At 36.8% G+C, this 15,595-nt stretch overlaps 6 protein-coding genes across 6 annotated transcripts; 3 read left to right on the top strand and 3 right to left on the bottom strand.

Moving 5' to 3' along the window:
* Positions 1–184: 184 nt before the first annotated feature.
* On the top strand, positions 185–2,096 carry L201_003422 (uncharacterized protein; the record flags this gene model as incomplete). The annotated part of the gene is made up of 7 exons (XM_066219177.1): positions 185–747; positions 833–1,039; positions 1,122–1,260; positions 1,337–1,468; positions 1,557–1,709; positions 1,772–1,870; positions 1,965–2,096. The coding sequence occupies 7 exons, from the start codon at positions 185–187 to the stop codon at positions 2,094–2,096; spliced, it is 1,425 nt and encodes a 474-aa protein (XP_066075274.1).
* Positions 2,097–2,576: 480 nt separating this feature from the next.
* Positions 2,577–3,311, bottom strand: L201_003421 (uncharacterized protein; the record flags this gene model as incomplete). Its single annotated transcript, XM_066219176.1, has 1 exon — positions 2,577–3,311. One exon carries the CDS (start codon positions 3,309–3,311, stop codon positions 2,577–2,579), a length of 735 nt encoding a protein of 244 aa, XP_066075273.1.
* A 1,379-nt stretch (positions 3,312–4,690) lies between these two features.
* Positions 4,691–5,525, top strand: L201_003420 (mitochondrial import inner membrane translocase subunit TIM10; the record flags this gene model as incomplete). Its single annotated transcript, XM_066219175.1, has 5 exons — positions 4,691–4,715; positions 4,790–4,846; positions 4,914–4,932; positions 5,024–5,153; positions 5,451–5,525. 5 exons carry the CDS (start codon positions 4,691–4,693, stop codon positions 5,523–5,525), a joined length of 306 nt encoding a protein of 101 aa, XP_066075272.1.
* A 171-nt stretch (positions 5,526–5,696) lies between these two features.
* Positions 5,697–6,796, bottom strand: L201_003419 (uncharacterized protein; the record flags this gene model as incomplete). Its single annotated transcript, XM_066219174.1, has 8 exons — positions 5,697–5,743; positions 5,812–5,902; positions 5,967–6,056; positions 6,122–6,274; positions 6,348–6,437; positions 6,494–6,556; positions 6,610–6,652; positions 6,711–6,796. The coding sequence occupies 8 exons, from the start codon at positions 6,794–6,796 to the stop codon at positions 5,697–5,699; spliced, it is 663 nt and encodes a 220-aa protein (XP_066075271.1).
* Positions 6,797–7,125: 329 nt separating this feature from the next.
* Positions 7,126–10,488, top strand: L201_003418 (uncharacterized protein; the record flags this gene model as incomplete). Its single annotated transcript, XM_066219173.1, has 5 exons — positions 7,126–8,134; positions 8,184–8,369; positions 8,445–9,640; positions 9,761–10,258; positions 10,357–10,488. 5 exons carry the CDS (start codon positions 7,126–7,128, stop codon positions 10,486–10,488), a joined length of 3,021 nt encoding a protein of 1,006 aa, XP_066075270.1.
* Positions 10,489–10,784: 296 nt separating this feature from the next.
* On the bottom strand, positions 10,785–14,971 carry L201_003417 (uncharacterized protein; the record flags this gene model as incomplete). Its single annotated transcript, XM_066219172.1, has 6 exons — positions 10,785–11,035; positions 11,113–11,199; positions 11,280–13,037; positions 13,099–13,238; positions 13,305–13,442; positions 13,509–14,971. The coding sequence occupies 6 exons, from the start codon at positions 14,969–14,971 to the stop codon at positions 10,785–10,787; spliced, it is 3,837 nt and encodes a 1,278-aa protein (XP_066075269.1).
* Positions 14,972–15,595: the final 624 nt, after the last annotated feature.

The raw sequence follows: 15,595 nt of genomic DNA, 5'->3' as shown, positions 1-15,595 counted from the left end.
AGAGGTTTGTGCGTGCCTAATTATTGTTTGTTTGTTTTGAATTTCCTGTCTATCGCGACTGTTTTCTCTTGCATGATTACCAACAAAATAAAATAACAACTCTCTTTGTCATTCAACTTGTTCATTCCATTTATACAACTATTCAAAACACCTTCAAGACTTTCACTTGAGCGACAAATCCATAATGTCTTCTCAACCGTTGTATAGTATGATGGGTGGTCTCTCTCTTGGGGATGGAGCACCGCCATCGCCATCACCAATGAATCGACAAACAAACAATGGTCATTCCTCTTCTTCTTCTCAGAATCGTCTACCACCTGTACTTAAAAAATACATGAATCCTGGATTAGTACGTCCACCAAATACAGGTTTACCAACTTCATCATCTTCATCAACAAATACACATAATAATGGATATGGTGAATCTCAAAGGGGACCGTTATTGAAATTAGCCGGTATAAATGTACCTATGCAATCGAAATCAACGACTAATTCACCTTCAGGAAAGTTAAAACAACATACTGCACATGGATTGCACGGTCCAGCACATTCAACTTCCTCAAGAACACTATCAAGCTCAATTAACCCAAACGTACCTAAACATTCTAGTACAATTCAACAAAATTCCTCTTCTACAACAAAAGGTTTTGAATTAGGTAAATATGATGGTGGATTGGAAGCTGATGTAGAAGGTAAAGATGGTGTATCTGGTGAAGCTGCTAAACTACTTGCATTGGATAGTGGAAGGTCAGTTCGACATTTAATATCATCTGAATACAAATGGACATACTAATTATTAACTTGATTGATGTGTTTTTTTACGAATCTACAGTGCTACTGCTGGTATACAGTTATCATTACCGCAATTTGAAATAGGTAGACCTTTAGGTAAAGGTAAATTTGGAAGAGTTTATATGGCAAGAACAAAAGCACCACCACATTTCATTGTGGCTTTGAAGTGTCTGCATAAAGCTGAAATTGTACAAGGGAAAGTTGAAAAGCAAGTAAGAAGAGAAATTGAGATTCAACAGAATCTTAGGTATGTTGATCTTACTGATACAAATATACCAGCATAATATTCTCATCTAATTAGCTATGTTGAATTCTTGCTGTCACATTAGACATCCAAATATCCTTCGATTATACGGTTATTTCCATGATTCAAAGAGAATCTTTTTGGTTTTAGAATTCGCAATGAAAGGTGAATTATATAAACAATTGAGTAAATTGGGTAGATTTGATGAGAAGCGAAGTAGTAGAGTAAGTCTTACTTTGAAACTCTGTATGACCTGAATATAAACGCGATTTTAGCTGATCATGCATGTTTAACTCTTAGTATATCTATCAAATGGCAGACGCTTTATCTTATTTACATAAGAAACATGTAATGCATAGAGATATCAAGCCTGAAAACTTATTGATAGGTTTGAAAGGGGAATTGAAGATTGCAGATTTCGGTTGGAGTGTAGTAAGTACTGACAATCTATTATTTGAGTCATAGAGAACACATGAAACAAATAACTAATCAATTGATCTAAACCATTGAACCGTCTTAGCACGCCCCATCAAACCGAAGAAACACATTATGTGGTACACTCGATTATTTACCACCTGAAATGGTTGAAGGTAAAGAACATACTGCTCAAGTAGATTTATGGGCATTAGGTGTATTATGTTATGAATTCATTTCTGGAAATCCTCCTTTCGAAGTAGGTCGTTATACGCTTGATCTTATTCAAGACAATTGGCTAATGCGTAAATCTTTCTGTAGGATCATGCTGGTCATGCAGCAACATATAAAAGGATTAGAAATGTGGATTTGAAAATACCTGAATTCGTTTCTGCCGAAGCTGGTGATCTGATTAAAAAAGTAAGCATCAAGTTATACCCACATCATTTTACTTGATGTCATTTTGACAATGGCAATTGACAAACCGCTAATATGATAACTTGACGATAATTAGTTATTGAGATATAATCCAGAAGATCGATTACCGTTATCGGAAGTTTTAATGCATCCTTGGGTCTTAAAATATCAGAAGAAAAGATCGACAGCTGAAAACGGTCAAATCATTGGTATGTATAGTTGCGGATAAGTCGATCGATTTCCAGAACCGCATGTCAAGGGTTATATAGCGCCTCTGTGGACAAGAAAACGATCTGAATAACCTGTCAACTATATCAACATCGTAATGTATCTATCTTTTGCATGAATTATGGGCTTTGTATCGTACTTGGAGAAGTCTGACCTAGAGGGCAGTTTCCAAATGCATATAGGCCTGAGTTTCTCTTTTATGTTCAATAACTGCAGTATATAATCTCGACTTAACCAAAAGAAAAAGAAATTCCCAGCTGAGTAGTGCTGAACCTAAGTTATCTTGTCTCAACACGAAGAGGAATGTGGCTCAATAGCACTACAAACCCTCAAAGATAATTAGACGATCTTCGTGCATCCTATAAAGGCTATAGAGGTAGCTTCTAAGGACGAAAGCATAGCCTCCTATAAGGTACATATAAACAATCGAGGGGGCTAAATCAGCTGTGAGGTTATGTACTTCGTCTTATATGAAGCCCCATTACTTTCTATCAACCACTGAGACTTTGTGATAGAGGGTGCTTCGTAATTTGATAGGGTATGTGTGATCGCTTGCGAAGAGGGTTCTATCTTCGTCATCAGGAGCAGGTTTCTTCAAAGCTACAATCGTACCGTCTATATCTTTGATAATCATATCTTCGTCATCCATCTTAGTTGAATACCCTTGAATTTGGCCACTTCTGGTAGTAACTTGAGCGAACATACAGGGTTTGGTTAAAGCTGTTGCAAGACTCTTATTTGAGTAATTATTCAAAGCTGTCGGTAAGAAAAATACTTCAGCTTCACATGTTGGTACATCACTCAAACTCTCTGATGCGAAACCAATTACACCAGAACATGAGTAGATCGTATCATCATCAACCCCAGTATTGACATTTCGGAATTTACCATAAATTGGTTTAGCAATATGTTGACCTAAGAAGTATTGAGACTGAGACTGAGACTGCAAATCATTCGAAGCTATATCATCTGATTCCTTGAGTTTGCCCGTGTTTGTGTCACTTGAATCAGCATGAGTACTTTGCAGATCTTGAATTATACCTTGAATAGTCATAAAGCCATATGGCGCAGTTTGTGTTTTTGTGACGTGTCTGCGTTCTTGTGATCTTTTCAACGATTCCGATGCTTGAAAGTCCGCATAGCTTGCTGGTTTAGCTGATATGTCACCATCAGGAAGCAATTGATGGAATGTGAAAGTGTCGGAACTTTCAGACATTTTGATTGAAGCGGTATGATATGATGAACACTGCAGTAGTGGAATAGTATACTTTCAAGCCAATACTTCATAACGATTTATATCTTTAGCTCAAGAATAGTACTCGTACTACTGTATACCTATCAAGCTAACATTATTCACACTTCGCCCCAACTTCCCTTTTATCGGTATGTCAATATATGAGATCCTTTGCCAAGTGACGTCCCTAGTTAAGCGGCATTTAGGCTTGTTGATTTCCTTTGTAGAAGCGATCTTTTAAAGTGCATAATACGCTTATCGCTTGCCCCTTACCGAACGCGATGCTACACGGAGCTTGACATTGGAATTGAATACTGTTTGTGGACATGAACACCACAGTACTCGTAAGCGATACTTTCACGAATATAATCACCGGAGATTATACTGTACGGTACAATTTCAATTCTCGTCGGACTTCACTAATATATTCTGACTGTATCAGATTCTTGTGCTGTATTGTACCGGCAGCTCGTTTAAACAGAAAATCCCCGCTAACAACGAGTTTCAATAATTACAGAAAGTGTTATATCGTATTAACAGCTCAGATTCACAAGTGGTGCCCAAAAGCACTTCTTGGTCGATGAAGGTATGATACAGTATGACTTGAAGGATGCATTTTGGGTGTGCGATTGGCTATGGGTGGTATTCAAAGAGGCTTACCCCTTCTTCTGGCAAATTACCTCCCTTTAATCATATGTGAGAGTCATTGCTTTTACAGTGATATCCATACTGGTGTTCCTTGCCCTTTGGGATGGTCGTATGGATCGAAAGTAAAAATTTCATTTTACCAGTAGACCTTCATGTAGCTGAAGATACGGAGGTGTACCATACCCTCTTCCTCGTAACGCATCTTTGATGGGAAACTTCCTTTAACAGAAGATCTTGCTTTTCACATATACCCGACTGGTTTCGAGTTATCGGACAATGAATAAGCAGCCACTGTTGTTATACGAACCAAGGCGATTCATTACGCCATTTGAAGTCATTTTTACATTGTTGTCTTACTCAGATCCTTTGACGATGCGTATAGATATCTCTTGTAGTCATTATACTGCATCTTCATCTTACCGCCAGCAGAAGGAATAGCAAGACCAAGTGGTTGAATACATCCTAGAGCGGTGTTTCGTCTCTACCACAGCCTAAATGAGAGAGTGCCACTTTACTTTCTTCACCTCCACTTCGAAATTTGATCCCGCTCTACAAAAAGTCAGACGTCCATGACTTTCCTTCGCTATTCTTGACCTAAAGATCTGTTAAATATATCAACAAATTATCTATCTATAGCTTATCAAACTCAGATTATCAATAATCACCGTTGAATCCCTCTGCTCTTGAATCTAAACGTATAGAAATCAACAAAAATGTCTTTCCTCTTCGGTGGTGGTAGTGCGTCAAACTTCTTAATTTTCAGGAAAATGTCTAAGATCGATTGAGCTAACCGAGATGTCAATGCAATACAGAATCAGTAGAAGGATCAGTAGATCCTGCTAAGATTGAAATGGCTGTTGCTGAACTTGGTGAGCTTTTGCACTTGTTTTTCCATCCTACAGAATAAAACTGTTAGCTGATCTGCTTTATGTGTAGATATGATTACCGATGTTTTGTACGTTTGAACACCCATTCTTTTCCAATTCACCCAATACTAAAAATTCCTACCCTAATGATGCAATTCTAATATGGTGTTCATCTAATAGCAACCGTCTTGTCAATTCATGTCACACGAAATGTATCTCATCAACACCTAACAACCATCGATACGTAGAAGGAGATTTATTAAAAGGAGAAAGTGTGTGTATCGATAGATGTACTGCTAAATTCTTCGAAGTGAGTTACTAGTTATCATTCCATACAATCCTTTTTCTTCGCTTGAAGGCAGAGTAATGGCAAGAAACTCTAGACCGACGAGATATCATATGTGGGGAAATGGGAAATCACGAAATTATATTGCGAACGGCATAAGCTTCGAAACTGTTCAAGGTAGTCTTTTTAGCTTGAATGTGTAGACAAAAGTTCGAAAGTATGGTATAAATAGTCAAGGATTTCACGCTACATTTCTATCTTAGGATATGACTATCATCTTCAATTCGCGGAAATGCTGATTAAACTTCTGCCTAATTTTAGGTAAACAAGAAAGTAGGTGAAAGAATGTCAGCAATGGGAAGTGCCGCTCAAGCTACTGGATCTTTCGGTCGATAAGGAGACAAAAAAATGGAACTATCATAACTATATATAATGTATCATATGCAGGATATACAACCTCTCAACAACAGTAATAGAAGTACAAGATTGAGCAATCAGATAATAGTTCTTAGCAAAAATAGTCAGCGGGACATAGGGTGAGGAAATATGCTATCGACCTGGAATTGATTAAGCTGCCATTGCGACTCTTTCCTCCTTCCGTTCTACCTGTCGTTCTGTTGGACCAGTCAATCAGCGATACGCTCCTTCGTCAAAGCAAATTATTTGATCATAAAGAACTCGCGCTCGTGAACAGGTTGGGCTGTCGTAGGCTCTTCCATTGGAACATCCGGTAGGGACACTGGTTGTTGATCTGGTACAGATGGGATAGCAGGCTATAGGATGGTTAAACCGCCCAATTAGCTCTTTCAAAACTGAACGAAGGGAATAATAACGTACCAAAGCTTCCCTCTGTAGCTGTTCCAACTCTGCTTGTACGGCTTCTTCTTCCTCGGGTGACATACGAGACATAAGCGCTTCATCAATTTCCTGTAGAATGGCCGTTAGTCTATGTGTACCTCAGACTAAGTATAAAGGATATTTTCACAACTTACTCTTTGATATTCAACACCTTCTCTGGTTTGATCCATCAATTTCTCCACTTTCTCCAATGACATTTCTGCGTGTAGTTGTTTTAACACGTCCGCACCCATCTCAAGACCGTGCATAACAGTATTCTGTATTTGAGTAAACTCGATAGTGCTGACCTATAGAATTTCAAGCACCAGTGATCAGCAATGAATCTCGTGTTTGACCAATACATGCTTTTAAAACGCTTACAAGCTCTTGCAGCGTCATCAACTGAGCATCTGTCTTGGCTAATAGCTGTTCTTGATATTTTTTCTGTCGTAGAGCTGTAAGAGCTCTTGTCTGTACCGCGACATTTAGCCATTGGAAAGTGTTGACGAAAATAGCTATATACGAACCTTATTACCTGTCTTTAATGCTTCCTTCGCTATTTCTTGTTCTCGATTCAATACGACCTGCAGCTATGTATACTATCAGCTGCATGACAAGAGATCATTCGCTTTGGCTGACATACCCTCTTCTGATACTGCTTCATCTTATCCCTTTGCAGTTTTAGACTATTTCACAGTTTAGCTATAATAATATGGGTATTTGTCTATTCTGGTTGTTACTCACTCGAGAATAGCCCGATCCTGAGCCGTTATTTTGGGTCCCGGCTGAGCCATACCCATCTTCACCATCGCTGCTTGAAAGTAGCCCATATTATCTTGCTATGCTGTGATTGTCTGTAATTTCTATATGTTACCGTATAAAAAAGGATGCATAAAGATAACTTGTAATGTTGATCCCCCATCTCGTGAGGGAGGCCGAGCGATGATTTCATACTGTCATCGGCGATGTCCGCACAGGGATGACCGTGAGTAGTGTACATATAGTCCGACTACGCCGGTGCGACCTTTTAAGCTGTTGACATTATATTGATTTAATCATCAATCACCTCCTTGTTCTGGCATGAGCTATAAGCAAGACCTCGACAAACAACTTTCACGTTCATAATCAAACCTGCGAGCGATCGTATGGTATTCACACTATGTTCGGATCATCTTTACAAGATAGGCTGAACGCAGCCGTGAAGACACTTGAAGCTACAGGATCATCACTTCAAGCACGAGCACTGAGTGTTAATGCCAATCCAAATGCCAACAGTAACCAGAACCAAGATATAGCTTCATCCCCTAAGGAAGGACCAAGTCGATCATCATCACCAGCAATTAACAAATCGCCTATCCCACCTACATCACCATTAGCAACTTCTACATCAATTTCAGACAAACGAAATGAGAATGTTTCACCTACGAAATCAACTGGATCACCTGTACCACAAGGAGGGAGTTATGTTGGTTCAACAGCTCATTTAGCTGAGAACGCTTTATCAGGCTTAAGAAAGAGTTTTCATTTTGGTAGAAGTCCTCAGGACTTGACTAAACCGTCGACATCTGCCATTACAAATACCGATAATTCATCAACAAATCAACAAGAACTGAAGAACATCACTTTACCATCTTCACCTACTGCTGGACCTTCATCGATATCGAGACCTTCATCACCCAATCCAAGATTACTAGCAACCCCAAATTTCACTCTCGGATCTGATCCATCATCGCGTTCTACTACACCTGTACCTAAATCACCATCAGGTAGAAGAGGTTCGAAATTAGCTTTAGACACTACAATACCTTTACCGCCTCCTGATCCCTTGGATCCCGCTACATATCCTCTACCTCCCTCACCCACTCTTTCAACCGCAGATAACCTGACAACTCCCTCTACAGGCTTTGCGGATCCTTTAGGCGCATCGCCACTACTGAACGCTAGTGCTGACCAGGATGTACCGAAATTAGGATTAGAAGAAGCTACGCCCGATAAGGAGAAGAAGGTTGATGCCGTAGGATTAGGTGTAGATGGGGTGGAAACTGAAAAAGTGGAAATTCAGATAACAGATAGCTCTGCGATAGAAAGTGGAGATGTTGAGAAACCTGTAATCGAATTGTCGGGAGAGGAGATCAAAAAGTTGGCTGATTCAGAAAGGCGGTATGAAGGTAAGTTGAATTGTCGGTCAGGCAGAATGTTACTAATTTGACTTATTAGACCTCTCACAACGCTTTACCACTCTGTTGACACAATCTCATAAGGCTAATAAGGTGCTGAAAGACTTGACGCCCTTGGAAGGAGGAATTGCAGATCATGAAGCTTTAGAAGGTTGGGTTAGAATGGTTACTGGAAAAGTGGAAATGATCACTGCCGAAATGAAACGTTTGCAGGATAAATTAACGTGTGAGTCATTTAGTCTCATCCGCGTTAGGTGGATTCTCAGAATAAAGCTGGATTTAAGCTGATCATCATGAACAGTACAAGATTCTCGTATGGAGGAATTACGAGATACGCATCGATTAGAGGGAACATCTCAGACTGATCTAATAACGAAATTGCGTGGAGAATTAACTGAAGCCAAAGAAAAGATTGAAACAACTTCAACAGATAATTCTTCTATTACTCAGCTCAAAACGGATCTAAGTAAAGCGCAGACACAAGCTAAAGAGGAAGAAGAAAAACGTACAAAAGCTATATCATTATTGAAAACAGTTAGATTGAAATTAGTTAAAGTTGAAAAAGAGAAAGAAGAAATTGAAAAGGATCGTGCTGAAGAAAGAGCAGAAAGAGCTAGGGCGTCAGAAGAAGTTGAGAAAGTCAGAATGGAAAAAGAAAGAGAAGTTAATCAATTGAAAAAGAACTTTGAAAAGGAAATTCAACAACAGAAAGAAAGATTTGATAAAGAATTAAATAGTAAAAAAGCTCAATGGGAATTAGAAATGATAACTACAAAAGCAACCCATGCGAAAGAATTATCAGCAAAAACAACAAAAGTTAATGGATTAGAATCAATCGTGAAGGAATTGAATCTAAATAAACAAAAAACATTTGAAGCTTTACAAAGTAAACAATCTGAAGCTGAATCAGCGAAATCTGAAATGGAAAGTTTATTGACTAGAACGAAAGAATTAGAGTTTCAAATAAGAGAATCAAATGAAAGATGTAGTTTATTAGAAGATTCTTTGAGAGAATCCGCAGCTAGTAACGGAGGTAGAAGGTTATCCTCAAGAAATGATTTAGGTATACCTGATTTAAGTAATGGTAATCCAAATGGATCACCTTCAATAAGTAGAAGAAATTCTTCGACTAATCTTAATGGAGTCAATGCTTCTTCAAGTGAATTACAAAAATTATTGACAGAAGCAGAAAATAAATCAGAATCAAAATTATCTGAATTAAAACATAGAATAACTTCATTGGAGATTGAAAGAAATGAAATTGAAGAAGAATGGTCATTAAAATTACAAGAAAGATTAAGAGAAGTTGAAAAGTTAAGAAGACAAATACAAGAAAAAGATATAGAATTTAATGATTTGAATAGAATTATAAATGGAAAAGATAATAAAATTCAAGTAATTGAAGATAAAGTAAAATCATTAGAAAGAGATTTAATGAAAATGAAAACTAAATTAGATCAAGGTAAAGCTGATATACAGATTGCTGCTGAAGCTGAAGTAAGTGATCATTGATTTTGGATTTGATCGGTTCCTATCCGTAAAAATGGGTTCGGAAAAGTCCTATATCATTCTTTATGGAGTACAAACGCTAATAAACCTGTGTTGTTTATCTATTAGAGATCAGCAAAAGATGAAGTATCATCATTACAAACACAAATTAGCAACTTACAATCATCAATTGATGATTCAAATAAACATATCTCCCAATTGAAAACCACTAATAAAACATTAAGAGATGAAATGAGAAAATTACAATCTTCCGTACAGTTAATGGAAAAACAAAGGAATCCAGGTGTAGGATATTGGTCAAATAATGCTTCTGGTAATAATACAAATATAAATAGATCAAGTGTATCAAGTCCTTCTGGTCATACTTCACCTATACCTGGAATTGGGATAGGGTTAGATAGTCCAAAAAATCAAAGTAGAACAAGTATAGATAGTACCCAGAACAACAATAAACCCAACGCAGGTACCGGTGTCTCTTCTACTAACAATACTGTACCTAACACACCTACGATATCTATAAGAGAATCAATTTCAAATGGTACAACTACAACTGGTACACCACCTAATGAAGTTAAGAAACAAGATGAAGAGGAAGTTAACTTGGAGGTAAGTCGCTCTGTCTCTTTTTCCTTCTATGCACGAAATCAACAAATGGGTGATTCTTCGTGATTGACTAATTAATGCATAATGCTTTGGTCATGTAGTATCTTCGTAATGTGATTTTACAATTTTTGGAACATAAAGAAATGAGACCAAATTTAATTAGAGTCATGTCTGTAATATTAAGATTTACACCACAGGAATTAAGAAGATTAAATGCTAAATTACAAACTTAAGATAAAGATACATTGTTTTTTTTTTTTTTAAAAATGATAGATGAAAATTTCGTGCTCTTATTTGTAAAAACATCATATGACATAATGCATAATAGCTTCAATTGCTAAAAAGTCGTTTTAATTCAGATAAAATCATCATGTATGATAGATATAAGTAATCGGCCCCCAAGTTGATTCCATGAGTGCATTATACGTTGTACGTTTAGCCAATTAAGCTTCATACATCTGTAGGATAGAATAGAATAGACAAAGTTTTAGATGAAAATCTATTTTTAATATAAACCATATTCCTTTCTTCATATTCCCCATCTCATAGCTAAACTACTTGTAACTACACTAACACTACTTAGCGCCATTAAAACAGCAGACCAAACAGGAGTTAATCTAATTCCATTTATACCATAAAATACACCAGCTGCAAAAGGTAAACAAACTACATTAAATGATATAGCCCATAATAAATTAAGTTTTTGTCTAAGAATAATTTTCTTTGATATTTTAATTAAAGTTAATATTGATGATAAATTTGATAAAAGTAAAACGAAATCTATAAATTAATTAGATTATTCGCGTTAGAGCATAACATGACATACATTCAATATCTTGAAGGATCTTTAAACTCACCTGCACTAGCTAATGTAGCTTGTGAACCATGTCTCATAGCACAACTTACATCTGCAGCTGCTAAAGCTACTGAATCGTTGAGACCGTCTATAAGGAGAAGACAAAACAAAGTTCAAATCAGTATTTATTTACCTGTGAGAAGAAGTGAAAAATGGGGAAAAACTTACCACCAACAAACATGACTAAGCCTTTTTTATCATTTGGGTTTTTATCTTTTAGTTCTTCTTGCATTTTTCTTATATGTTCAGCTTTACCTTCAGGACCAACACCACCTATAACTTCATTTTCATTTAATCCTAGTAATTTACCAACTGCTAAAGCTGTAGATTGATTATCACCACTTAACATAGTAACTTGAATACCTTTTTCTCTTAGATTTTTGATCAAAGATAAAGATTCTTCTCTAGGTGGATCAGATAATGAAAATATAGCTGATAATTCATATTTTACTATTCCATCTCCTTCTGTAATCGCATCAGGTTCAGGATTGACAAAAGAAGTGGCAACTAAGATAACTGATTTAGCTTCATTTGACCATTTATCAACCAATTCTTCATATTTCGTCTCAATTTGAATATCGTGATCTTCTAAATGAGCTACATTTCCAATAAGAAGATTAATAGTTTGATTGGTTACTCTAACTGTAGCTTTTAGACCTCTTCCTGCAATTTCTTTAGTCTCGATTATTTCTACAGTACCATATGATTCGATTGCATTTTCGTGGTTAAATGAAGAATCTACTGCATTCAGGTCACCTGATCGTTGTCTTTCTAAATGTTCAACTAAACCAATAGCCAAAGGATGTGTACTACCTCTTTCAACTTCCAATATAGCTTTTTCAATTATTCTACTTTGATTTTGCTCTTCATTTTGATTAGAACTGGAAGCCCATTCTTGATCAATGATAACAGATTTACCTAAAGTCAATGTACCAGTTTTATCAAAAACAATTTTCGAAATTCTTGTAGCAGCTAAAAAAGCTTCACCACCACCTGAAGCTAAAATACCATTTTTAGCTGTTAAACCATTTCCTACAGCATTTGCACATGGTACAGCCAATCCAATTCCACATGGACATGCAACAACTAATGTTGCAATAGCGAATTCAATTGCGAAAAAAACTCTTCCACCACCTCCTCCTTGATCATCTTCTCCATGATTTTTGATAACTGTATTGGTCAAAGAGAGGGATAACCAAATCAGAAGCACTGTTAAGGAGAAGTAAACGATTATGGGAACGAAAAAACCAGTTAATTTTTCAGCCATCAATTCTAATGGAGCTTTTCTTGATGATGCATCTGATACTGCTCTAATAATTTTTTCTAACATTGTATTTTCAGCTAGATTTGTAACTTTCATCGTTATTACTGAAGTCAAATTAACAGTTCCGGTATAAATCAATGAATCGATTGATTTCTGAATAGGTTTTGATTCTCCAGTTAAAGATGATTCATCAAATGTCGTATTTCCAGAAACTATGATTCCATCTGTAGGTGGTAATGATCCAGGTTGTAATAATAATATATCTCCAATTTCTAGTTGATCAACCGGAATTTTACGTGTAATATTTTGCGATGTGTGTTCAGGCTGAGTAGGTTCTTCGGAGTAGCTAAAAGATACGGCTTGACTTTCCTGACTCTTTTTCCTTTCTATATTGTTCTCATCGTCCACATTTGAGGCGGAGTCTTCTTGCACAAGTAAGGCTGATTCAGGTCGCATTTTACCTAGTAAGCTCACCGCATCGGTTGTCCGGCTTTTGGCGTATGCTTCCAAAGTTCGACCAAGAAGAATGAACATGATTAGAAATACACAACTATCAAAGTATGTGCCTACGCTATCTGTACCAGGCGTAGCTCGTATATCCAAAATGAGCATTGCGAGAGAAGCGAAATATGATACGGTTGTTGAAAGCACGACAAGAAGGTCTGTTCAGGCATATATCAGTTAGTCGGAATGGTGTTTTGAAGGGCAGGCAGCTAAACTTACCCATACTACCGAAACTTATCAAGGTTCTCCAACTTAATGGTCTAGGTGGTAATCTACGCATAGTTTCGGTTCTTAGAGCTGAGGGTACCAAACGACGTAGATGAGGCCACATTGAAGCGAATGTACGTTTGTAAAATAGTCTAAATATTCCAGTGATTCTGTCAGCATGGTGATCCTGTAAGGGGAAATGGTAGTTTTCTGCTCACCTTCCTACGCCAAATTGTACCACAGTGGCTAATGGCCAAAGTATCAATGTACCTAGGTTTGCTCCACCCCAGATTGGTTCCATCATCCGCATCCTGAATGTGTTATGTTCCGGAAGCAGAATCATAGATACTATAGCACTATTGTCACGTTATGATTGTCAACCTGGGAGTCTGGTGTTGTATGATAAGAGATTGGTAACTCACATTATAAAAGTTGGAATAGCAAAGACTATCGCAACTAAGCAATGACTAGCTAAAATTTTAACTTCTTTCTTTTGAATATGTTTTGATCTTTCACTTAAACTTTGAGTTTTCATAATATTAGCTTCAAACTCAGGTGATATATTTGATATTCCATGCAATAAATCTCGGATTGTTAAAGGTTGATAAGGTATATAAGAAATTGTGGTTATAGGTGAATTCAACGTCAATGGAGTATATGTTTCAATTTTGTTTTGCAGTGAATGTAAAAATAAATTTATCTTTCTGACACAATCATGACAGAACATTCCGTCAACTTTGATCTGAACATTTCGTATTTGCGGTCCTTTTTCTGTTTCTTTCCCTTTTCCTTTTGACATATCGATATTGAGGGGTTGTGAAGATGATAATTCTGCATCGTATCCTACTTCTTCAATCATTTCTTTTATTTGATTCACGCTGGTTCCTGCTGAATGTATGATAGTACCTGAATTATTGAGTAAATCGATATGAACAGATGTTATCCCTGGTTGACCTTCTAGTGATCTCGTGATTGCTCCTGTGCATGATGCACATGTCATTCCTTCAATAGAAAATACAGACTTGAATGAGGTAGGAGTATTATCTTCTTCTGACTGATCGTTTAAGCCCGTCTCTCTCTCAGATCTAATTACTTGAGCTTCGAATCCTATATCTTCTACTAAATCTATTAAACCTTGAGGGGATAAATCGGCTTTGTGTCGAATTATACCAGAGGCGCCAAGCAAATTGATATTTATTGATATAATCGATGTATTGGATTTCAATGATGCTGTAATCGAATTAACACATGATGCACAAGTCATACCTTCAATTGACAACGTTGTTTTATATATGCCCGCATATGTGGGTTGCTTTTCATTTGTTAATGGTAAATTGATACCTTCATTAGGTTGAATTTCAGATAATTGATTCAAACCTCTATCTTGTCTTTGGCCTTGATTCTGTATCTCATCCTGACATGTTTTACAGTGTTCTAGATGTTTTTTCCTTCTATCTTCTAATTTGTTCCTCTCTTTCTCTTTCTTGCCTTGGAGGAACAATTTACCAATCCATCCAATTTCTTCTTCGTCATCGCCATGAGTATATCCAAAACAAGAAGAGTGTTCTTTTAGATGAGATGGTAAAGTATATCCATTGGCAGATTCAGCTATAACATTGAAACCACCTTCACTTCTTAATACTTTCAAAGCTTCTTCAATTACTTTACCAATTGTTTTTGGTTTACCAGTTGAACTTGAACCGGATGATTCTAGATCAATTGAGAAGGTTACACTATGTAATAATAATGAAGTAGAAATTGACTTGATTGATGATATAGTTGATAGTAAATGATCAATTGTCTCACAACATGATGTACAATGCATGTTGGAGATGAGTAAGCTTATCGTTGGCAAGAATACGGGAAGTGTTGTAGAGTAGGACATCTTTGGTGAGTTTAACAAATTGATGTATTAGATTTGTGATTTTAGATATTCGATACTCATAAGCTATGGTGGCGAATGATATTTATAAAATGATCGTTTGGAAGAAGATTTGTTGATCAGTTTTTGCAGTATTATATTCGATCAAGAAAGGTACTTTGCGAGTAAAGCTGTAAACGAGCAGAATTAGCGGATTACTTGCTTACTAATGAAATGTTCAGCGCAACGCATGGGATGGAAGTGTGTAGAAAAGTGCGAGAATCAAAGTGCAAGATAGGAGAAAGCACGATTACATGAGGGAAACCTGCTTGTGAGTATCGCAATAATCACTCGATTTGAAATTTACGATAAGATTACAAAGGAGAATTTAAGACACAGGTTAATGTTCTATTTATGAGTGGTTTTTGCGGATTGAGCTACTTTCGCGGTGATGACAAGGGTGAGTTACGTAATATACCACACGAGAGAAGAGTTAATCTAGACTCCATCATAATCGGTCTTCTCCGCTAAAACTGTCTAGTCTGTCACTGTCAGGGTATCTTGACATTCTACTGTATACCCTGGCCATATAACCTGAACCGAAAGGATCAAGGATTAAAAGTTGAAAGATGAAAAGGGAAAATAAGT

This window comes from Kwoniella dendrophila, chromosome 4 (genome assembly GCF_036810415.1).
Source record: "Kwoniella dendrophila CBS 6074 chromosome 4, complete sequence".
NCBI classification, from domain to species: domain Eukaryota; kingdom Fungi; phylum Basidiomycota; class Tremellomycetes; order Tremellales; family Cryptococcaceae; genus Kwoniella; species Kwoniella dendrophila.
The sequence above is the reverse complement of the archived record's forward strand: the minus strand, read 5'-3'. Positions and strand labels throughout refer to the sequence as shown.